Source organism: Paroedura picta, chromosome 9, assembly GCF_049243985.1.
Source record: "Paroedura picta isolate Pp20150507F chromosome 9, Ppicta_v3.0, whole genome shotgun sequence".
Lineage (NCBI taxonomy): Eukaryota > Metazoa > Chordata > Lepidosauria > Squamata > Gekkonidae > Paroedura > Paroedura picta.
Genome location: NC_135377.1, coordinates 81,359,052 through 81,383,668, shown reverse-complemented (window position 1 = coordinate 81,383,668; position 24,617 = coordinate 81,359,052). Strand labels below are relative to the sequence as shown.

At 45.2% G+C, this 24,617-nt stretch overlaps 1 protein-coding gene and 1 long non-coding RNA gene across 2 annotated transcripts; one reads left to right on the top strand and one right to left on the bottom strand.

Annotated features, from left to right (window-relative positions):
- Positions 1–420: 420 nt before the first annotated feature.
- Positions 421–17,491, bottom strand: LOC143845203 (uncharacterized). Its single transcript, XR_013234313.1, has 5 exons — positions 17,332–17,491; positions 3,819–4,035; positions 2,183–2,287; positions 1,182–1,490; positions 421–834 (listed from the first exon to the last, which is right to left on the bottom strand). It is a non-coding gene; the product is annotated as an uncharacterized LOC143845203 (long non-coding RNA).
- Positions 6,383–20,599, top strand: LOC143845202 (ovalbumin-like). Its single transcript, XM_077353407.1, has 8 exons — positions 6,383–6,429; positions 8,777–8,964; positions 10,779–10,829; positions 12,079–12,207; positions 13,428–13,545; positions 14,338–14,480; positions 17,096–17,251; positions 19,666–20,599. The coding sequence occupies exons 2-8, from the start codon at positions 8,794–8,796 to the stop codon at positions 20,059–20,061; spliced, it is 1,164 nt and encodes a 387-aa protein (XP_077209522.1). The 5' UTR covers positions 6,383–6,429; positions 8,777–8,793; the 3' UTR covers positions 20,062–20,599.
- The last annotated feature ends 4,018 nt before the right edge of the window (positions 20,600–24,617 follow it).

The window sequence follows — 24,617 nt, the reverse complement described above, 5'->3', positions numbered from 1 at the left end:
AGTTTGACTGTTATGTTGCTCAAGCGATGATGAATTTTATTTCTGCCTGTTTCACCTGGGATTCCCCAGTGGAGCCTCTCACTTGTACTGCCTTCCTTTCAAACAGCTATCTAGTGTGGATTCACCTTTCTTGTCATATAAAACAGCTTTTCCAGTAGGAATAACATCAGTGCGTAGGGTGGGTAAACTGGCTGCCCTTCCTCAGAACCTCCCTTCCTCCAGATCTCCAGAGAAAAATTCATTCTATGTCCCAGCATACAATTCCTGCCTGAGGCGGTATCAGAGTTTCATTTCATTTGGGAAGGGTCTGGCCTTCCCTGTGATTTTTCCCAATCCAGAATCATATTTCGAAAAACAGATGCACACATTAGACATTCGTAGAATGAGGTTTTTTAATTTAAACAGAAAAAACAAGGCATTCTTTGTCTGTTCCAGAGGTGCGAAGAAGGGCAAGGCTGCGTCATCACAAACCACTTCAAGATGGTTTCCACAGTTGACTAATTTAACAGGATTAACTTTTGCCTTATTTTCCCACTGTCATGATGGAAGTTCATAGTCTGAGGAAGAGTGCTTGGTCTCGAAAACTCACGCCTGGAATAAATCTTTGTTGGTCTTAAAGGTGCTCCTGGAGTCTGACTATGTTGTGCATTTCCAGATGGGTGATTCAAGCCATTCCACGTGCCTGCAAAGGTCCACACTTGACGGTCCCTTATGTGTGACGGTGCACTGTGCTAGGTTCAACATGCAGCAGGACTTCCAAAGTCTGACATCTGTAGAACAGCTCCTTGCCTAATCCTGGCACCTTCATCTGTCATTACACACTTCACATAGACTCTGTAAAAGAGAGGGCAGTGGGGAAAGTGGTTTTCCAATCCTCCAGAGGACACATCAGTCCTGAGCCCTATGACAGGAATGCACACGTTTGGGTTGATGGCAAAAGACCACTTCCGGCTTAGGACATGAAAGAAGAAGTGCTGAAAACCCATCCCTAGGAGAAAAAGGAGGCTGCTTGGGCCCACCAGCACCATCTGCCGTGGCAAAGGGCTCTTAAAGATGCCACGCGTGGGACAGAAACCGGACTGGGCTAAGGACGGGTGACTTGGCCACTGCCCCACCCCCAGCTCTTCCCATGTTGCCCACTCCCGTCCCCACCATCCACTCTCCCAGCTGAAAGTACTTACCTCCGCCCTCCTACCACCTTCTTTGCCTCCCCGGAAGCGGAGCTCCCTGACGCGGCTGGAGGGGGCCGCTCTTCCCCCGCAGGCCCAGGTGTCGAGACACCAGGGCGGTGTTGTCCAATGGGGGGAAGAGGGCAGGTCTTCTCTGGGGTGCGGCTGCTGCTGGGGGGGAGGCGGGGGGCCCTGGCTCATAGATGGAATGTGGATAGGAGACTCGCTTTGACCCAGGGCCTGCCTTCCCCGCCCCCGCCAGCTTCATGCAGCTCACACCCCGAACCTCCAGCCGTGCAGGGCTGCTCTTACTGGCCGCCTCTGGAAAATAAAAAGAAGAACAGCAAAATGAGCGGGGTCACTGGAGAAAATGAGCCTCCCAAGCTCTTCCAAGGGCTCTTCCCTTGGGCACAGTCAAGAAACCCAGAGTGCCCCCAACCCCCTGCCTTTTGCAATGCAGAAATCTCAGCAGCCCCTGCAGGTCCTTGTTACATCCTCTTCTTGTTGCTAAGCCCCTGTGGGGCAGCGGGAGGACCTCAGGCTGAGTTAGGGCCTCAGAGGGAGGTTGTGGCTCTGGCCAGCTCCAGACCCCATATGTCCTTTCTTCTGGGGCACACCCCCTCCCTGGTGTCCTGCTCATGTGGGGGGTGGAAAGAGAACCCTTTGGGGTTTCCTGGGGGCACTCTGTGCTCTCCCTCTCCCCCTCCCCTCCAGGGGAAGTTCTGGCTGCTTTCCTAGGGCCTGGCTGGGTGGGCTCTTGAGAGGTCATCTCTACAGGGAGACCATGTGGGTCTTTGACTGCTGGTGTCTATTGGCTCTAAGCATGTCAAGCTAAGCCTGTCTGCTCTTTCAGTCCTCAGCTGAAAGACCCTTTCTTAGGGATCCATCCTCGGTTACAATCCATCCTGGGCCCATTTTGGGGGGGGGGTCTTGTGCTGGGGCAGGTGCTCTGAAAACTTCACTCCCCAGGGCATGGGGTTCCTGGTGTGTCTATGGCAGCTGGAAACTCTTACCGTTGTTGTTAAAGATGGGGGGCAGGAGTCCAGTTGCTGCTTCCAGGGGAGTAGAGATGCCATTTATCAGTATCTTATGTCCTCTCCACAGCAATTGGACATTTTCTGGAAAAGAGTGGAATTGGAGGTTGCTAATGATGCAAGATCCCACACCGGCTAGGGGGAGACCTCCCTCTTGGAGTCCCCCTTCTTCCTCAGCTAGAGAGTTCCCTTGTTCCTTCCAGTCCCTCAACCTCCCCTGCAACTGACGGCCAAGGAGCTTGCTTATTTTCCCAGGAGGCTCATCAGGGGAGTCTCCCAACTGAGACCTGGAAGTTGGCTGTGAGGTCAGGAGGAGGATGACGAGGAGGAGGGATAATGCACCCTCTCCTCTCAGCACGGGTTTTGCAAAAATAAGTCATGCTAGACCAACCTTATTTCTGTTTTTGAGAAAGTAACTACCTGGCTGGATCAGGGGAATGCTGTAGACATAGTTTATCTGGATTCGGTCCCTTTGGTTCCAGTGGAACCTTTTGATAAGGTTCCACCTGATATACTTATTGATTAGCTGGTAAAATGCTGTACAGATCCTAATTCTGTCAGGTGGATCAGTAACTGGTTAACAGATTGGACCCAAAGGGACCATGTTCAGCATCCTCTTGGAGAAGAGTAACAAGTGGAGTGCCTCAGGAATCAGTCCTCGGGCCTGTGTTGTTCAACATATTTATAAATGATTTGGATGAGGGTTTAGAGAGGATACTTATTAAGTTTACAGATGATACTAAACTGGGAGGGGTAACAAATAGAACAGAAGATAGACTCAGAATGCAGGATGATCTTGATGGGCTCGAGAAGTGGGCTAAGCTGAATAAAATGAAGTTCTATAGGGGCAAATGTAAAGTTCTGCATTGAGGTAGGAAAAACCATCTACACCAGGGGTAGTCAAACTGCGGCCCTCCAGATGTCCATGGACTACAATTCCCACGAGTCCCTGCCAGCAAATGCTGGTAGGGGCTCATGGGAATTGTAGTCCATGGACATCTGGAGGGCCGCAGTTTGACTACTCCTGATCTACACCAATATATGATGGGGGAGGTGATGGTACCGCTTTATTCTGCTCTGGTTCAGCCACACTTGGAGGCAACAAAGATGGTGAAGGGTTTGGAGAACAAAACATATGAGGAAAGGTTGGGGGAGCTTGGCCTGTTTAGCCTGGAGTAGAGATGACTGAGAGGGGATCTCATAACCATCTTCAAGTATTTAAAAGGCTGCCATATAGAGGATGGAACAGAGTTGTTCTCTCTTGCCCCAGGGCAATGTACCGGGACCAAGGGATGACATTAATTCAAAAGAAATTCCGTCTAAACATCTGGAAGAAGTTCCTTACAGAGCAGTTTCTCAGTGGAACAGGCTTCCTCGGGAGGTGGTGGGTTCTCCATCTTTGGAAATTTTTAAACAGAAGCTGGATAGTTATCTGACGGAGAGGCTGATTCTATAAAGGCAAAGGGGTGGCAGGTTACACTGGATGAGCGACTGGGATGTGAGTGTCCTGCATAGTGCAGGGGGTTGGACTAGATATCCCAGGAGGTCCCTTCTAACTCTCTGATTCTATAATTCTATGATTCTTTGATTCAGAAATCTTCCAACCTGGACTCACCGTTTGCTTGTAGGATGCGCATGCTTGCTGCCCCAGTGTAGTGGTGCAAATGCCCCCACCAGTGTTGGGAGGAAGGATGTCCCACTAGATGGATTGTGATGCAGGGCTGGTTCGGGCCATCCCCATGGCAACCTGCAGCCAATCAAGCAGAGGCAGGAAGGTGCCTTGGAGAGGCCTGTGCTGAGGACAGGAGAGGTCCTCAAGGCAGGCAGAAGGCCTGAGATAGAAGAGGGGTGGGGAGAAGTTAGGGGTGATTAGGGGAATTTGGCAGGGATTTGTTCCCCCTGCCTGGGAGACACTTCTTGGTTGCCGGCCTCCGTAGGCAGCCTGGAGAACTCCTAGAATTCCAACTCTTCTCAGGCTTCAGAGACCAGTGCTCCTGGAGAACCAAGCCGTTTTGAAGGGCAGGCCCTGTGGCATCGTCCCGAGCATCAGGGTTCCAGCATGCCAGCCCCATCTCCCCGGTTGGGCCTGCCAGTTCCCCAAGTCCTGATCCTGAATCCCCTCGAGAGCTCTCTCCTGCAGTCCAGGAGGCTCTGGCTTCATGGCATGACGGAGGGGATAGCGGCATAGCCAGGGGGCTTCTCCCATTCCCTCTTCACACCCTGCAATGAGTCAGGAGAGAACAGTTATCTGCAACTCATCCTTCCTGCAGTGCCTGACACTCCATGGGGGACGGGAATGGTGGCCGAGGATCACTGTTGGAGCAGTCCACAAACACCTAGGCCCATTCCGCACCAGGATCAATGTGGCAAATTGATTACGGAAAGAAAAAACGCAATTTAAAATAGTAGAATTTGGCGTAATGCATAGCTGCCTTTGTAGTGGAATCCAATTGCGTTTCAATCGTTTCCCACAGGTTTCTGGTTTCGGCAAAAATCACTAGAAAGGAAGCAATATTTGCCATGCTTTGTCCCGCCCCTGGCTGTCAATCAAACAAGCAGCCAATGGGCGGTTGTTACCATGCTCCGGAAAAGCCCCTTTGCCTTTAAGAACATATTTTTCAAAAAAAAGAAAAACACGTTGCAACGAATATGTCTCGATTCCTTGATTCCTTGCTTCCTCCTAACATAGAGACCCATCTAGCTGGCAGCTGGCGTGTGAGCTGCCGTTTCATCGTTGCCACACTCCCCCGAGTGAAAAAAAAATCCCCCCCCAGTGCATGGGCGCGATTTTTGGCTGAGCGGATTAAATAAAGGGCTAAGAGGTGGTGGGGAGAGGTTAGGGCAGGCCCTGTCCAGGATAAAAACTCAGAAGGGCGCATCACGAGCCACAAAGCGGCTCCTGATTCGCCCTTCTGAGTGTCACTCGGGGATCAAGCGGCCAATGGGGAGCTGCGCAAAACTTCCTTACCCTCCCCCATCTCAAAAGGAATTCTGTGAGGACATGGTCACTTCCCATTAAGGTCCCCACCTCCTTCACTCCTTCCACCAACTCTAGCCTGTTGGTCAGTATTAAGAGTTCAGTATGGCTGAACCTCTTGTGGGTTCATCTACCATTTGATAAATGAAATTCTCAGGCAGATCAGAAAGTTGCATGACTGAGGACGCTTCGCAGAGTTTGTTTCCCAGCATACATCTGGGAAATTGAAGTCACCCATGATGACAAGGTCCTGCCGCTTGGATATTTCCCCAAGCTGCTCACAAAGTGCAGCATCCACATCCTCTCGTTGGTCAGGCGGTCGGTAGCAGACACCAACCACCACACTGTTTGTTTTCCCCTCGCTTATTTTCACCCAGATGCTCTCCACTGGAGATATACTCTCCTTCACTAGAATTTCCTGACAGGTAAGCCCTTTCCTCACATACAGTGCCACTCCTCCACCTCTTCGATCTATTCTGTTTTTTCTGAACAGTTCATATCCATCCACCATTACATTCCAGTCATGAGAATCATTCCACCAAGTTTCTGTGATGCCTACTAGATCATACCTTTCCATCAGCATGAAAAGTCCCAGCTCTTCCTTCTTATTGCCCACGCTTCGGGCGTCAGTATAAAGGCATCTGAATCCTTTTAAAGGCATTAGTATAAAGGCAACTGAATCCACAAGAGAATTCATGTTTGGGAGCTGGAGCAATAGCAGTGGCTGGGTCCCTAGCTTGTGGCTGAGTTCATAAAGGCAGGAGGGGAAAGGCTGTGGACCCCCTCCAGAGCTCCCACAGACCCCCTGGGAATCAGGGACCCCTGGATTCAAAACTCTGCTCTAGATAATTATATGCAGGCCAAAGTTTGATTGTTCCTAGTTCTTCCACAGGACTTCTCCAGCAGCATAAGAATCATTGTACATTTTAGTCCACATATGAAACAGGTTAATATTATTTAACTTGGCGGCAATTCCCAACATTATTTGTTAGAATGGCATTTGGAATCTTTAACAACTCTTTGAGAAGAAAGTCTATCTCCTTTGGCTCCCTTGCTTATTAAACACATCCCCCCCCCCCAAAAAAAGGAAAAAAGAGAGAAAAAAACAGGTTTTGTTGAAGCCACAGGTCAGCTTGTTCTGGCATAGCAGCCAGAGTGGGCGTGTTAGCAGCTGTACTATATTTATTTCAAGAACCTAAGAAGCAGTTCCACATTAGCCAGGAAACGTTTGTTCTCTGAAGACTGTAAGGTAACTATACCCTCTTTAACTCACATTTTAGCTTCCCTTGTGTTAGCTGCTTAATAATAATTAGAACAAAGCTTGAGTCCAGTGGCATCTTGAAAACCAGCAAATATACTGCTGGGAGGGGGGCTAGTTGCCAGGAAGGGCTAGTTAAAATCAAGACACATAAGAAACTGGGCAATCATAGCTGAGACTGGGCTAAGGCAGTTCAGAAGGCACGTGAATGGCTGTAAATTAGCATCCCAATATAACATCAAACAAACAGATGTGAGAATGAAATTTGTGTCTAGTGGCACTTGCAAGATAACAGAGTTCACTTTTAGGTATCAGTTGAGAGACTTAGCATGTGTAGGTGTACACTCCAGCAGATATGTTGTTGTTGTTGTTAGGTGTGAAGTCATGTCTGACCCATCGCAACCCCATGGACAATGATCCTCCAGGCCTTCCTGTCCTCTACCATTCCCCGGAGTCCATTTAAGTTTGCACCTACTGCTTCAGTGACTCCATCCAGCCACCTCATTCTCTGTCGTCCCCTTCTTCTTTTGCTCTCGATCGCTCCCAGCATTAGGCTCTTCTCCAGGGAGTCCTTCCTTCTCATGAGATGGCCAAAGTATTTGAGTTTCATCTTCAGCCAACAGATATATTAGAACAGATTTCCTCAGACATTACATATGGGAGGGGAAGTTAGTTGCCAGGAAAGACTAATAATAATCAAGGTGTATAAGTAATTAAGCAACAAATATAGCTAAGGTTGGAATAACACATTTGCTAAGACATATGATAATTAATTAAACATAATTAATCTGCATACGTGCCTTGGGGGCTACTGATCTGTGGGACCACCAATCTCCTTATGCCCCCCGCAGGACGCTACGCTCTGTGGGTAGGAATCTGCTGTGGGTAGGAATCTGGTCATCTGGCCTCAACCAGGGCCAGGCCTTTTCAGCCCTGGCCCCAGCCTGGTGGAATGAGCTCCCGGAAGAGCTACGGGCCCTGTCAGAATTCTCAGCTTTCCGCAGGGCCTGTAAAATGGAGCTCTCCCACGAGGCCTATGGTTGAGGCCAGGGTGAGTCCTGGAGTTTCCATTAGTGGTGGATCCCTTCGCATTGGTACATTTGGTCCCCCGCTCCCAACGAGGAAGAGCTCTGGCCCTCTATAGTTGGACAGCGGGGGGGGGGGGGGGGTTAGAACTCTGCATCACCATCTTTTAATGCTTAGTGTTAATGTTACTTTTAATGGGTTTTAATGGGGTCATACTGGCTTTTATCATTTTACTGTAAACCGCCGCAAATGTGAATGGAATGTGGCGGTATATAAATACAAAAATAAATAAGTAAAATATATATTTTTAAATATGAAGATTCAGATTCAGAGTACCTTTATTGGCATAAAAAATATGAAGTTGAATGGAAAGTGAAGCCTAAGTCAATATGCAGAAAGTCACAATGATTGTCCTTGATGTCTTTATTGTACACATCCTGTGAATTGAGGATAAGAGTGTATGGAGAACCCAGTGGCAAATTGAAGTTGGTTGAACTTCAATTTTTTCGGCTTTGAGCCATACTGGAAGTGCTGTCAGTTGGCCCTGCCTCCCTGCCACGCCAAGAAGTAACATCACCCAGATAGAAGCATCACGTCATTAGCAAGTTTTCTACCACAGAAGAGGCACAGCAGAATAGGACACCTGGGGTCACCAGTCATTTGAAACCCATCAATAAATAGCTTTCACTGTAAAGATGGGGTGGGAGGTGGAGGTGTCCCTGTTACTCAAGGCCTAACTTACCTTACTGAGTCATTTTGTGGCTATAACAGAGGCCAGGAGAATAAAGTAAACCACTTTAAGTGTCCACTGGGGAGAAAGGAGAGATGTCAATGAAACTATTTAAACTATTACATTTAGAGATGGAATGTGTGTTTATACTGGACTTGACTATTATCAGTCAATAGTTATGAATAAGGAAGCTCAAAGACACACTTGTATATTCAGGCTCTAATAATTGTACTCCATGGTTCAGGATTCAATTTGATAATCAATTTAGTCCATGCATTATTTTTTTTTGATTGGACTGATTTTGTGGGCAATGGCATTTCTCCTTAAAGGGAAGAGCACAAAGACAGAGCATTCTCAGAGACAAGCTGTAGAAAACTATTGTTCTCCTTCACTCTTCTTCATGGGGATTATATTCTATGCAAATTCATGCTTTTTTTAAAAAAAGCCAATCTGACCCCCTTTTGTCCCCCAGAGAGCAATTCAAAGCTGTAATATAGTTACACATATGTTCACGATCATCTGTGTCAGTTCAAATGCAACACAACACAACTTGATATTGTGGGTTCTTTGTTGTTGTCCTAGAGACTCCTGGTTCCATCATGACAAGCCAGGTTGCCGAGTCCAATGGTGAATTTTCCTTTGATCTTTTCCGCGATCTGAGTCACTCCTACGTAGACGCAAATGTATTTTTTTCTCCATTCAGCATTGTGTCTGCTTTGGCCATGGTATACCTTGGTGCAAGTGGCCAAACTGCATCTCAGCTACAAAAGGTATGAGATTGAGACCAATTTAGAATGTAAAATAGGGGTTCCCAAAGTGAGCGGTATGCCTCCCCTGGAGGTGGTGGAAAGATCTGGGAGTGTGTGTGAAGAACTTTTGGGCAGTAGGGTGGTGGTGAGAAATCTGGGAGCAGTGGTGAGGCAGTAGTCTAAATTTTCCTGCTGCAGTTGTGTTTTCCTTGTGGCATTCCAAGGTGGCTTGCCATTACCTGCCTCTGGGTAGTAGCAACCTTGGACTTCTTTGGTGGTCTCCCATCCCAGCGCTGACCAGGGCCAGCCCTGCATAGCTTCCTGAAGAAAATGACAGCTTCAGAAGGTGAGCTGGATGGGATCACAGTCCTGCTAAGCACCTTTGTCTCTTCAGACTCTGTCCTTTCTGGTTCTACCCCCAGATCTCTAGAAATTCCTTACCCCAGGGTTGGCAACCCTTCCCCAAAAAGTCTCCATCTTTGAGAGGCTGGAAAAGCCTTCTCCTGCTTGCTCCTGATCATGAGGATTTCCATTGCTTACTTTTCTTTCTCTCCCTTTCTTTCCCCGTCTGTCTTTCTCCCCAATGAGGACCCAAAGTGGCTTTTACAAAGAACTTATTTATTTTTCCCAGACTAAAATCTGGCCGCTGCACAACAACCCCAAAAGTGTAGGCAGTATAGTGTTTTGAATTTTCCTGACACCAGGAAAGAGCTGTGCATTCTTAAGTGGGAGAGGGGTACTAGGGAGCCAAGAGATTGGCAGCCCAGAAATGTTTAGGAACTACTGATGTAAAAGATTGGCCACTTATGCAAATATTAAATGCCAATAAAGGCTTCTTTATTGTTCATTCGATGTTCATTAAATGCCAATAAAGGCTTCTGTATCTATTAGTGGTCTGTAGTTATCAACACCTTCTAAAACTGATAGTGGTTCATCAATGATCTTTAGTTTCCATATTCAGATGCAGTAATCCTGGGGGGGGGGGGGGAGGGCAACACAGAGGGAGGCTTTGACCATGCCCTGGTTGCAGGTCTCCTGGAGCTGATAAGTCAGAATATGCTAGATAGGCCACTGGTCTCAACCAGGAAATAGGCTTTCTTTGGGTGGGGGCTGGAGATCTCCCAGCATTTAACTGATCACCAGACTGCAGGGATCAGTTCTCCTGGAGAAAATGGCTGCTTCAGAGGCTTAACTCTATGGTGCATCACCACTGAACTTCCTCCCTCCTTGCACAAACTCCACCTTGCACAAACTCTGCCCCTAAATCTCCAGGTATTTTCAAACTGGAGTTGGCAACTCTTCTATGAAAACAAAAGGAACAGGCAGCTTTTGGGTATCTAGGCCTCAAACCATTAATTCTGTATTTAGATGACTTAGACCAGAGGTAGTCAAACTGCGGCCCTCCAGATGTCCATGGACTACAATTCCCAGGAGCCCCTGCCAGCATTCGCTGGCAGGGGCTCCTGGGAATTGTAGTCCATGGACATCTGGAGGGCCGCAGTTTGACTACCCCTGACTTAGACAGACACACTATTTATACTACAAATGATGTGTGTGTGTGAACACACATCCATTGTACGTTCATATCAATCCAAGTTCCCAATGAGAAGATAAACAAGAGCATGGACGTTTTAAGAATACAACTGTTCAGTCAGTTACGGAGAGGATATTCCCAGATTCATACTATAGAATATAACACCTGCATGTGTTCCAGTTTCACTATTTGCAGAATGAAACTATTCAAGTTGATTTGACATAATTTAAGTAAGCTTCAATAATTACATATTTATTTAGGGGAAATCTTTCATTTATGCTACTCTTATTTATAATTCTAGGTCCTTCATTTTCACAAATTCACAGAAACTGAGACCCCTCAATTTCCTCAGGTATATCTTTTTTTGTCCCTGATTCACTGTTTTGTTGTTTATCAAAATAAATCAAGCTGATAAGTCGTTAAGGGATGCCATCATAGAGATAATACCTTTATGACTATCATATCTTGCAAAAACCGCTTTGTATCATAGGTACTTTCAACATACTTTACCATCACCTTGACAGTCTTTGAGAACCCAGTACCTGTTCTTCCCCTGGTTCATGCCATGCAGGTTACATATAGTCATAGTTGATGCACTGTTCTCTAGTAAACCTTCTTGGGATTCACTTGACACCCGAAGGTGATACCTAGGAAGAACCTCCCTGGAGGTCAGTGGTCTAAGAATGCTGAAGGACACCAAAAGCAGGAGTAGAGATGGGATGGGATGGGGAGCTAGTGTTGTATTGGGCTTATACTGTATCTTCTAGCCTATGTCTGAAAGATGCAGGATTGTAGCCCAAAGCTCCCGGTTACTTTCAGATTGGAAATTTGCACGCCATACAGAAATCAGAGTGATCACCAACTGATTCAATCCACATGCAGTTAGATTTTCTGAACAGGGACATGATCAATCTGATATCATGCTTTGGACAAGATGCAATCTAGACTGCTGAAATATAACATTTGAAGCCTGCAGGAATACAAAAGTTACCATGTTAAAGGATTTTACCCTGAGAGTTACAAATTCAGAGAGTTACAAATAATCTACAGGGCTCTCTTTCCCTTCAGATGTCCCTGCCAACTCAGTAGAAGTGGGTGGTAACTAAAAACAGGGCAGCTCAATGATTGTGGAGCAACCTGCCCCAGGGAACTCAGCAGATGCTATCTTTGTTTCAGTAGGAAGGCTGCTGATGGGGAGGGGGGGGGGAGAGTTGGAGATACCATTCCTGGAGTTCAAGTCAGCTCAGGCTCCAGTGAAGCTAGAATCATCTGCACTCAACAAATTCAGTTCAAGTTTAGCTCTTCTGCACTGCAGCCACTAAAAGCACAGGGAAGGCTGAGTATAGAAAATAGTCGCTCTGTTAGGCTGATTTGGAAAATCCGACGGTCATATGGAAGTGGGGCAAATCCCTGTTTCCACATGATGGGCAGGCCTGCTGGGCTTGCTGAAGATCAGGCCCTCAGATGCCCTGATCAATAACAAATTTGGCACCAAGCACTTAATACAGTGGTTATGAGAGCAGAATGACGTTGATTTAGAGAATCAATCAAATGTATAAATCGCAGCAATGGTGTCTTGTTTTGTGTCTCCTCTGAAATAGTGCCAGCAGCCTAACAGCGTCCATACCGCGTTAGGAAGCATGCTCTCACAAATCAGAGCCCTCAGCACTAATTATACTCTGAGCATCGCCAACAGACTGTATGTTGAACAATCCTATCCCGTCCTTCCGGTAAGATGATCTAGTACAGGGGTAGTCAAACTGTGGCCCTCCAGATGTCCATGGACTACAATTCCCAGGAGCCCCCTGCCAGCGAATGCTGGCAGGGGGCTCCTGGGAATTGTAGTCCATGGACATCTGGAGGGCCGCAGTTTGACTACCCCTGATCTAGTACCAATGTTAAAAAGCTTCAATGGAAAATAAGAATGTGTTTCTGTATTAGAGTGAAATCCTCCGTAAGCACCGTAGAAACTTCAAGCAACTGTTCTGACTCATGCTCTACATTGTGCATGCATGCCACTAATAATACTTAACATTCCTATAATTATGTGACGTTTTGAATATTGCTATATATATATCGGCATTCCTTACAGCATCAGTGTCTGTGTGTTTGTGTGTATGTGTGTGTGTGTGTGTGTGTGGGGGGGGGGTAATAATGGGAACCCGTGACTTTTTCGAAGCTAATGAAGTTAAAACAGAAGTGGGAAGATTGTTGCTGTTTGTAGGGTCCTCTATTTCCTGTTTCCCAGAAGCACCATTTGGGGCAGAGGGGGTATTTGCTAAAACCAAGATAGATCTGGAAGTGGGACAGCAGGCAAGGAAGTCATGTTCCACTGTTGGAAATACATTTCCCCAGCAGATATTCCACTGGCTCCACCTCAGGGACCCCCCTATTCACAGAGCTTGCTTTGCCTGTCTAATGGCTTTCAGAACTTTCAGTCACATGGTTTTGCTTTGCCCTCCAATGAGCTGCGTGCAGTATTCAAAATGGAAACATGATATTTGTATAATAAATAAATATAGAAGAAGAAGAAGAAGAGTTGGTTCTTATGTGCCGCTTTTCTCTACCCGAAGGAGGCTCAAAGCGGCTTACATTCGCCTTCCCTTTCCTCTCCCCACAACAGACACCCTGTGAGGTGGGTGAGGCTGAGAGAGCCCTGAGATTCCTGCTCGGTCAGAACAGTTTTATCAGTGCTGGGGCGAGCCCAAGGTCACCCAGCTGGTTGCATGTGGGGGAGCGCAGAATCGAACCCGGCATGCCAGATTAGAAGTCCGCACTCCTAACCACTACACCAAACTAGATGATTTACTCCCCGGAATTCTTTCCTGACGATGCACGATTGAATATAGAAATGTCTATGCATTTGCTCTGTTATCTGCCATTTTTATTAAAAGCTCTCCATGGCTGCAAACTTTTATAACTGTTTGGTTTTTCAAAATTATTTGACTAGAGATATTTAAAATGCACTAAGGAGTTATACCACGGAGGCTTGGAAAAGGTCAACTTTCAAAAATCTTATGAACAAATAAGACTGGCAATTAATGCCTGGGTGGAGAGTCAAACCAATGGTAAGAGGAGATGATGTTTTGTCCAGTGTGTCTGACCAAAAATGCTTGCCTAAACCATAGTAGTCAGCTATCAAGAAAAAAAACAGTGCATTCTATATGTTTATGCACGAACTCCGATGCATATTTGTACAGAGACATTCACCCTGTAGCAATGATCGGTCACCATGCACAGCAGGATCTTAGGGATGCCAGCCTCTAGTCACCCAGGGAATATCTGAAGTTCTAGCTCAGATCCATAGTACAGAGATTACTTTCCCTGGAGAAAATGGCTGGTTTTCAGAGTAGAATATGTGGCACTGTATTTCACTGAGGACCTGTCCTCCCCAAGCTCCATGCCCAAATTTCCAGGCATTTCCCAACCTGGATCTGATAACCCTGCACCCCAGCCCCCACTGGGGGTGACCCAATGCGTGCAAGAAACAACTTGGGCATGCACATAAGCCTTTACATGTGTCTGTTACTTTAGAGCCAAAAGGAAAACTCCCAAATCCCCACTGAGTATGACTGAGTACAGGAAAATGATCCTGGATATGGGTAGAGACTGGTGGAAACGTGTTTCAGTTATCTTTGTAGATGTACACAGTTGAATGATTCTCTCAGAGCAACTGCTAAAATTTTCCTCAAGGGATTTTCAAGGCAAGAGATGAGCAGAGGTGGTTTGCTGTTGCCTACCTCTTCGTAGCAACACTGTTCAACATAGCAGGCACACTGTTTCTTTAATTGTTTGGGTAAAGATGTCCCATTCTCCTCCTCCATCCCATTGTTTATGTGTTTCTTTCCCTTTCAATTAAGGTTTGATCAAGAATATGTTTGCTTCTGGATCTCTTACTTCCAGAACTATTTTGGCCTTAGTAAATGCTGTTTACTTCAAAGGAAAATGGGAGTATGGATTTAAAACACAAAACACACGACAAATGGTTTTTATGGTGAATGAGGTAAGCTTATAATGTTCACTGAATGGTGTATATAAGCATGGTGGTCTTTCCCCTTTTCTTGACTACTAAGGAAAATATAATTATGGGAAGGACAGAAGCATTTAAGCCAGCCGGAGCTCTTTGGAAGAAGGACAAGGTAAAAATGCATTCAATAAGTTACTTACTGCCAACTAAGCATTCAATTCAGCTTAGGATGAGGGTTGGACACGATGCTTGTTCCTGGTAGTTCCTGGTATCACAAAAGCTATGCTTTCTTAAACCAGGGGAAAGCTGCATTAATCCCTTAACAGGAACTAACATTTCAGGGAGGTACTTTCCCAAGATAAAAAGATGCATGTTCCCGAAATACTAGTTACCACCCTCTCCTCCTTAGATTTCTAATGGTATATCTTTAGGACAAAGCAATTTAGGAAGAAAACTGGACATACAGGTAGATTTCCATATTTTATAGAAGCATTTAATAGGAGACAGGAGATGTAATCCAAAATTAAGCACATTGTTATTTTATATTATAAATCATGCCCCTAAGGAGAAAGATATAATAATACCACGGTGGTGGCTAGTCTACAGATAAGCCTCTATAAAAGCTTTTCAAATATCTAAAATATATCCATGATCAATTGTTTTCTATGTGATGTGATAAGTTTATAAATTCCTCAATTCACTGGAATGTTGTTGATATATGTCTTTGAGCAGCAATAAGGGCATGGAGGGTCCAACCATTGAGCATCCATTAGTTCCCGGGGGGTAGATGAATAGTTTAAAAGTACATAAACATCTTCAAAAATCTATTAATGTTCTAATACAAAACTGAACTCAGTAATTACTTCCTCCCCAAAGGGCCAGCTAGCTGGACAGGTGCAAAACATATATTTTATATTTAATTGACATCAAGAGTATTACAACTCTAGCAATGAGATATTTAGTCCTTTATGAAAAAGATGTTGTAGTGTCCAGTATATCCTTTACTATTTTTTTGCTGAATGTCATAGCTTGAGGTCCATAGAAACAGCATTAAGAATCATATCCCATTGCTATCTCCTTATTGCATTAATTTCTGAGACTATGCACATCATGTTCATTAATTGACATCAAATATAGGTGTCATTTTCTGCGTTGATTCAATGAGAATTTCAAAGAGAAAGAGAGATTCTGAAATATTTAGTGCTGCAGGCTCTTATTAACAGATATCACAGATATCACACTTGTGCTTGGCCTGGTACTTTTTAACATATTTATTAATGATCTAGATGAGGGGGTGGAGGGATTACTCATCAAGTTTGCAGATGACACCAAATTGGGAGGACTGGCAAATACTCCAGAAGATAGAGACAGAGTTCAACGAGATCTGAACACAATGGAAAAATGGGCAAATGAGAACAAGATGCAATTTAATAAAGATAAGTGTAAAGTTCTGCATCTGGGTCAGAAAAATGAAAAGCATGCCTACTGGATGGGGGATACACTTCTAGGTAGCACTGTGTGTGAACGAGACCTTGGGGTACTTGTGGATTGTAAACTAAACATGAGCAGGCAGTGTGATGCAGCAGTGAAAAAGGCGAATGCCATTTTGGGCTGTATCAACAGGGGCATCACATCAAAATCACAAGATGTCATAGTCCCCTTGTATACGGCACTGGTCAGACCACACCTGGAGTACTGTGTGCAGTTCAGGAGGCCTCACTTCAAGAAGGACATGGATAAAATTGAAAGGGCACAGAGGAGAGCGACAAGGATGATCTGGTGCCAAGGGACCAAGCCCTATGAAGATAGGTTGAGGGACTTGGGAATTTTCAGCCTGGAGAAAAGGAGGTTGAGAGGGGACAGGATAGCCCTCTTTAAGTACTTGAAAGGTTGTTACTTGGAGGAGGGCAGGATTCTGTTCCTATTGGCTGCAGAGGAAAGGATGCGCTGTAATGGGTTTAAACTACAAGTACAACGATATAGGCTAGATATCAGGAAAAAAATTCCACAGTCAGCGTAGTTCAGCAGTGGAATAGGCTGCCTAAGGAGGTGGTGAGCTCCCCCTCACTGGCAGTCTTCAAGCAAAGGTTGGATACACACTTTTTTTGGATGCTTTAGGATGCTTAGGGCTGATCCCGCATTGAGCAGGGGGTTGGACTAGATGGCCTGTATGGCCCCTTCCAACTCTATGATTCTATGATTCTAAATGTTGCCATTCAACACAGATCCACAGATCATATCTAGACCTCAGCTGAGAAATTAACAAAAATTCATCACCATAGTCAATTTATTGGTTCAAAGTAAATTCCATCTAATCTGCACAAGCCTTCCATTTAGAAGATGGTTATTATTATTGTATAAAGTAATCCAATTGAAATTATTCAGATGCAAGCTGGCAAGGCCAGATCTGTTACTATTAGCACTTTGCATTCCAATTGTTGGGCAATTGGGTAGCAGAAATGGCATCAAGAGATGAGAGTGGCCCAACAGATTTTTCCTTGACAGGGACATCATCCAACCAGTGCAGTTAGCCCAATATCCCACTAAACATGGATGGACTATCTTTTTTGTGTAAGTTAACATCTTGCAGACTGTTTCCATCTTGTCACGCATTCCATGGACAAATTAACTTACAATTTTACTTTTTCCAGAAAGTGAACAAATCTGTACAAATGATGCACCAAATCTCCACTTTTAATTTTGCATCTATAGAAAAATCCAAAATCCAAATTCTTGAGCTTCCATATGCTAGCAACGAAATGAGTATGGTCATACTCCTTCCAAAAGATGACTTTGGTCTGTCACAGGTAAACATTTTTCATTTTAAAAAGAAGCAATCAAGAGAATATAATTTATTACATGTCTTTTCCTAACCAGCCCTGGTTACCTCATTTGTTGGAATTATGAAAGGTTTGTTCCAAGCTGCTCACTACCACATCTGCCCTAAGATTATCACAGAAGGGTTTGGGGTCATGGCTGTAGATGGAAGAGCAGTAGTTGATAAAGTCCACTAATTTCCTCTGTGACATACCTGTAAAAAGGGATATGATATACATTCATGTGAGCATATCTGTGCATGACTTGAGTCAGAATCACAGTGATGGGAACCCAAATACTGACCCAGGTAGCATTGGAAGGTCTTGTGTGCAGCGGCATCCAAATTGGCCGTTCCAGGCCAACGCAGCCAGCGCCGAATCATGGGGCAGGGGTGTGTGTGGGTGTGGGCACCGTCCTGTGTGCAACGAGTTAACCACCAGCGCCCATGCCTCCCCCCTGTTGTGGTGCTGGCTGCGTCGGCCTGGAATGGCCGATTCGGACACCACCACACACAACCCTAGTCTGCACCTAACCATCCTGGGAGCTTGGGGGGGGCAGGTTATGGGGAAGAGGAACTTGACCAAACACGATGACTGGAAGTGATGTTGTGACGTCCTTTATGCCATCCCCTCCCCTATTTTTCCCCACTGCAAGAGTGGAGCGGGGAAACTGGCAGAGGTGGGCAACCTGGTAAGCCTAAGCCATGAGTCTGAACTCCAAAGCCTTAAAATTCAATAATGGATCGAGAAATGTCTGAAGAAGAGAGCAGCGACTCAGGAATGCTCCTGCCCTGCCACGAATATTATAAGTCTTCAAGGTGCTCCTGGACTAGCCTTTCTCAACTTTTTTACCATTGAGAAACCCCTGAAACATTTTTAGAATGTTTTAGAATGATGATGATGATGATGATGATGATGATGATGATGATGATGATGATGATGATGATGATGATGATTTATAGCCCACCACTTCCCTAAGGCTTGTGGCGGGTAACAGCATATAAAACCACATAAAATACCTAATACATAAAAACACCCTAACACACAATCATATCATCCAACCCAACAACGGCAACTTTACCCAAGGAGGAGACCCGGGATCACTGCTTGTGTAACCCTGAGAAGAGAAGAGAAGAGAAGAGAAGAGAAGAGAAGAGAAGAGAAGACAAGACAAGACAAGACAAGACAAGACAAGACAAGACAAGACAAGACAAGACAAGACAAGACAAGACAAGACAAGAGGGGGCCCCTGATCCTACCTGGAGGCGCTGGCCTCTGCCATAGGCTTGGTGGAAGAGCTCTGTTTTGCAGTCCCTGCGGAAAGCTGATAAATCCCACAGCTCTTCCGGGAGCTCATTTCACCAGGTAGTGGCCAGGACCAAAAAGGCCCTGGCCCTGGTTGAGGCCAGACGCACCTCCCGGGGACTGGGAATCACCAACAAGCTTGTCCTCGCAGAGTGTAAGGCCCTGCGGGGGGCATAGGGTATCAGGCGGTCCCTCAAATATGTGGGTCCCAGACAATGGAGGGCGTTAAAGGTTAGAACCAAAACCTTGAACCTGATCCAGCTAGCAATCAGTAGCCAATGCAGCTGCCTCAACACAGGTTGGATGTAGGCCCTCCAAGATGTTCCTGTGAGGACCCTAGCAGCTGTGTTTTGCACCAGCTGTAATTTCCAGATCAGGCGCAAGGGTAGGCCCGCATAGAGAAATCTGTTCTGGAGGTGACCATCACATGGATCACTGTGGCCAGGTGGTCAGGAGACAGGTAGGGCACTAGTAGCCGAGCCTGGCAAAGTTGGAAAGAAGCCTGGCATGCTACCATCTTGACCTGGGCCTCCAATGTTAATGAGGCATCCAAATTCCTGGCTTGGGATGTGATGGTAAGTGATGGTCTTGGCCAAGGTGGGTAGTCGCGCTTCCTGAGCTGCTCCCTTCCCCCAAACCACAGGACCTCCGTCTTGGTAGGGTTGAGTTTCAGACATCTCTGCCAGAGCCGTCCAGCCATGGCTTCCAAACATCTGGCAAATGGATCTGGGGGGGAATCCGGGTGGCTGTCCATCAGGAGATAGGGCTGGGTGTCATCAGCATACTGATGGCAACCCAAGCCATAGCTCTTGACCAGCTGGGCCAGAGGGCACATAAAGATGTTGAAAAGCGTGGGAGAGAGCACCGAGCCCTGTGGAACTCCACAAGGGAGCCCAAACGGACTTGGTGAGGCTTACACAGTGCACAAGAGAAAGCCGTCAAAAATAAGTGACAAGAGAAAGCCGTCAAAAATAAGTCCAAAATTTCTACAGCTAAAGGGCCCTGTGTAAGCCTCACCAAGTTAATTTTGAGTAAAATAGTATCCATTGGAGCAGGAACAAAAGGTGATCCATAAATCATGACTGTTTCCTCTCCCACAGCTCCAGAGTCTAATCACCTACAAGGAGTTACTAAAATGGATGAATTCCATGAGGAAAAGAAAAGTGGAAGTTTATGTGCCCCGAATGAAGATGGAGAAGAAATATAGTCTGACTGGCATTCTCAGAAACCTGGGCATTACAGATCTCTTCACGCCAATGGCCAATCTCTCAGGCATATCCTCTGCAGGAGGCATGGACATGTCAGAAATCATTCATAAGTCTTTCGTGGAAGTTAACGAAGAGGGCACTGAGGCAGCAGCTGCTACCGGGGTACAGATTCGTGTCACCTCTTTTAATGCTCCTGTTGTATTCAAAGCTGATCATCCTTTCCTCTTCTTTGTCATTCACAAGAAAACCAACCTGATTCTCTTTCTGGGCAAAGCCTCCCAACCTTAAATGAATGGTAGGTTTTCAAACCCTTGGAAAACCTTTGCTTTAAGATCACTTCTTGCCATATGTGAAGCACGTCTCTCCTTGCACACTGTTTTGGTAACTCCAGGGCATGAAAGTCATGTGGGGACAGTTCATGACCCACCATTTTGTTACCCGAGCTGGGTTGACAGTAGCCAGAGAAAGAGGCTCATAGCTCAGAACTGTGGACACTACAGAGTAATACTGAATGAGGACCTGAATACTACTGTACCACCGCTACCAAAATAACCTGAAATAAGCGCTCGCAACCATTATAATTGTCAGCCCATTAAATGAAATTAATCATAACAACACCAAAAGAGATAATCCAGGGCCATCTGTTTTGACACCATGTTCCCAATGATGCATCTGGGAATCTCACAAGCTAGGAATGAGGGCAATAATCCAGCTGTTTGCTGGTGTTTAGGGACAGGGGAGTTCTGAATCCAGAGGTTCCATTTTACCACCATAATGAATAGTCACCTTATTTTTTTTTCTATCCACATAAGAAAGTAATCTAAGTCAGGGGTAGTCAACCTGTGGTCCTCCAGATGTCCATGGACTACAATTCCCATGAGCCCCTGCCAACATTCACTGGCAGGGGCTCCTGGGAATTGTAGTCCATGGACATCTGGAGGACCACAGGTTGACTACCCCTGATCTAAGTGAATAGCTATCCCTACATATCGGAGTTATTGAATCCTTGCTGACACATCAGTTAAATTTGCCAGCCTAGAACTTATGGGGTCCAATTCTAGTGACCTTTACACTGGAGTAATCCCCACTGAATAAAGCAGAACTTTCTCCACAGGCTTTCATGCTACCAAAATCTCTCTCCCTCTCTCCCCCTCTCCCTCTTCCATGACCAGAAAGCTTTGTGGGTGGAGGGCTGTCGGCTCTGGGTTGGAAAACCAAGTATGACTCCTTTTTTTTTTTTTTTTTTTTTTTTTTTTTATTAGTAGCTTTATTAATAATACATTTCCATAATAACATAAATTTTGTAGTCTTCCAATATAACATGGTTAAACTTCCAGTAACACTTTATACAACATATTGTATAATTTTTGTACACTGAGACAAATGCAAATAAACAAATTCTGAACCTCCTATTTAAATCTCAACTGAGGATTCCCACTCCAAATTTATATATGTTTTCCCCATATAATTCCAAAATGGTCTCCATTGATTTTTGTACTTTTCTAAGTCTGTGTCCTTGAACAATGCTGTGAGTCTAGCCATTTTTGAAAAATCCAATAATTTCATTTTCCAATCCTCCAGCGATGGGGTCTCCTTTGTTTTCCAAACTTTTGCTACCACCATTCTGGCTGCTGTTAAGGCATACAATAACAATATATTCAATTCTTTAGGTATTTCACCTCTCGTTATACCTAATAGAAATAGTTCTGGTTTCTTTTTGAAGTTAACACCCAGCATTCTCTTAAGTTCTACATATATTTTGTTCCAAAATTTAGCCATCCCTGGGCAGCTCCACCACATATGGAAAAAGTGGCCCTCATTTATCTTACATTTCCAACATCTCTTGTCAGTATCCTGGGACCATTTTGCCAATTTTGATGGAGTTAAATACCACCTGAAGTTAAAAAAAACCAAGTATGACTCCTAATGCAGATATGGTCCATGTGTTTCCTCTTGCTTTTATTTATCAGGGATCATTTAGAAATGTTGGATAATGCTGACATGAGCCAGTAGAGGGCAATGCAGATCTTTAGAAATTGATTTTAGCATTCCTCCCCAAAGCTATATATAGCTTTTCCGTTTTACCTTATGTTATTTTTTTAATCCACCATGTAAATTAAAGTATATTTTCTTTCAATGACAACATTCAAAATACTGCAGGTGCTCTTTCTTTTAAAAGACAGACACTCATTGATTTCAAAAGCTGTAGCTGACTTCCTATGTAAAGCCCTTGGCCACTACCCAATTGGATAATTCTCATCTCTCTCTCCCTCTCTGACTGATTATGCACACTGGCAGCTATGCCGAGCGGCCGCCGTACCATAGCACCGGAGCCAAAAATCCTGCCGTCCCCCGATTATACACGGGGGTGGAGCTTCCAGGGCGCATGCTGGCTGCCCCAGCGCAAAGGCCCCGCGCAGGCAACGCGCAGCCGGAAGCGCCAGACATGCGCTGAAGCACCAGCAGTGGCAGTGGAGGGAGGATCAAGGGCATAGCCCCCCTGCTGCATGATGGTGGAGAGCAGAATGCTGCTCTCCCACCATGGTGGGGGGATGCCCCTGTCAGCTACCCGGAGTCGCAGAGCTGGCAGAAGCAAGAGGCATCCCTGCAGGGACACCCTAGGCATGAAGGCCCAGCTCCTCCAATTATGCACAGGGCTGGCCCGAGCCAGCCCTTGCCTGCGCCCGCTGCGCTCCCCAGCCTGTGGCAGAACCCACGTTCCTTTAACGCAGGTCTTCCGATGGCCTGGGTTGGGCCAGACCTCGGATGGTGGCGACGTCAGTCATAATCAGGGATTTTCTGGCCTGTGCATAATCGGTCTCTCTCTCTCTCTCTCTCTCCTTTTTAAATGTGACTACTGAAGAGCATTTACACATTGTGATGCTAATACTTGTAGACATCTGTATATTGGATACTATAGAACCATTTGGAGAGTGAACCATATACACTGTCACCATAGGATTAAGTTTATATTCTTCTGATACATGTTCATCACTGATAAGAATTCATTTTAATAGGATTTATTGATAAAATATTAATAGTATCACATATCACTGAAGAAGGCACCGAGAACAAAAAATACCTAGGAGTTCATTTTGATTATTTGGAAAGTTTGAGAAACTGTTTTACAGTGGAATAAACTGTTATTTGCCATCACCAGCTTGAAAATCATTTCTTTTGCTTACTCTCTGAGCTCATTTATCTAAGTAAGGCTCCCACCCCTCCTTTTCACTTCTCAAACATTCTTTGGCTATTTTTTCCCCACCCTAACATCCACTTTTGTCTTGAAATTTCACTGGAGGCCAATGGCACAAGTGATACTAAGGGCCATTCAGCACCTGGAAAATATAGTGATAGGATTACCTTTTGCTGACACCATAATTTTGGCATTCTGTACAATATTTTTGGCATTTTGTCGTCAGAATCCAGCATCCCAGCAGCAAACGAGCAGCTACATCCTCCATTCTAAAGTCCTAGTTGGGGGAATCCACAAAAGTGCATTCCACCAATTATGCAGTGAGAGCGAGAGGAGAGCAACCAGCAATCACATGCTAAGGAAATGTGTGGAGGCAAAGTAGTGCTATGTCCGCCTCCAGTGCCCACCCTTGCACCCACCTCCCTTCTCCCAGGGACAGTTTTGGTGGGGTTTTTTTGGAAGCAAACTGCCTGGAGCAATGAATATGCATTAAATCATCCAGGCAGAGCAGGAAAAAAAATTGCTCACCAGTTAACACACAAAGCATGCCTCTCTAACCCCCGACATAGCAACAGAGAAGTTTTACTTAAAAAAAAAATACCTTGCATCGCAGGCCCTTTAAAACATGGAGAAAGGTGATTGGCTGCCTGGCTTGATTGACAGGTGGAGGAGAATCACGAGTATAGCGCATTCCTCTCGGCTGCCATTTCAAGCAATCGTGCGGTGTGACAAGAAGTGCAAGAAGGTAGCACAGGAGGCGAGAGAGCCAGGAGGTGACGAATGGCTGGAGGCATGATTTTTTATAGCGTTACGCAATTGCACTGGAATAACGCTATTTTTTTTCGATGTGTGGAATGGCCCTAATTATTCACTCAATTCAGCACATCAAAAGGATCTTAGATGGAATAGAAATCAACCTGGTTTGACAGGGGCCAGGCCCGGCTATTGGGTTTTATCCCTGAGACTAATAAGGAACCAAATGAGGAGATGGCAGATGGCCACACATCTACACAAGAGGACTATGAGGCCTATATCTCACTGAGGAAGAACACTTGTTTCTGAGTTGTTCTGGCAAAAGGGGACGGGGACATATATGGGGCTGGGAGTTGCCACCTTTATAATAGTGTTGCAACAATTTTTGGGTTACAAACAATGTTCTATTTTATTAATTTTCATTAAACTTTATTATCCAATCAGGTAATTCAAAAAGAATGTTTCACAGAAAAAAGTTTTTCACAGTCAGAGTAGTTCAGCAGTGGAATAGGCTGCTTAAGGAGGTGGTGAGCTCCCCCTCACTGGCAGTCTTCAAGCAAAGGTTGGATACACACTTTTCTTGGATGCTTTAGGATGCTTTGGGCTGAACCTGCGTTGAGCAGGGGGTTGGACTAGATGTCCTTTGTGGCCCTTCCAACTCTATGTTTCTATGATTCTATAATTTTTAAAGCTGCTTCAAAATAATTTTCTTTCTTAATCTGTTTAAAGTTTTTGTCCTATTTCCAGTTATTTTTAGGGCTATTCTTTTCCCCTCTGTCTATGGGTGGTTATTGGATTACTATTTCTGGAAATTATTTGCACTTAATTATAATGTAGTGAACTAAACTTACTCTGTTCCTTTTCAAACTGGCTAGACAGTCGTAGTAAACTGAGT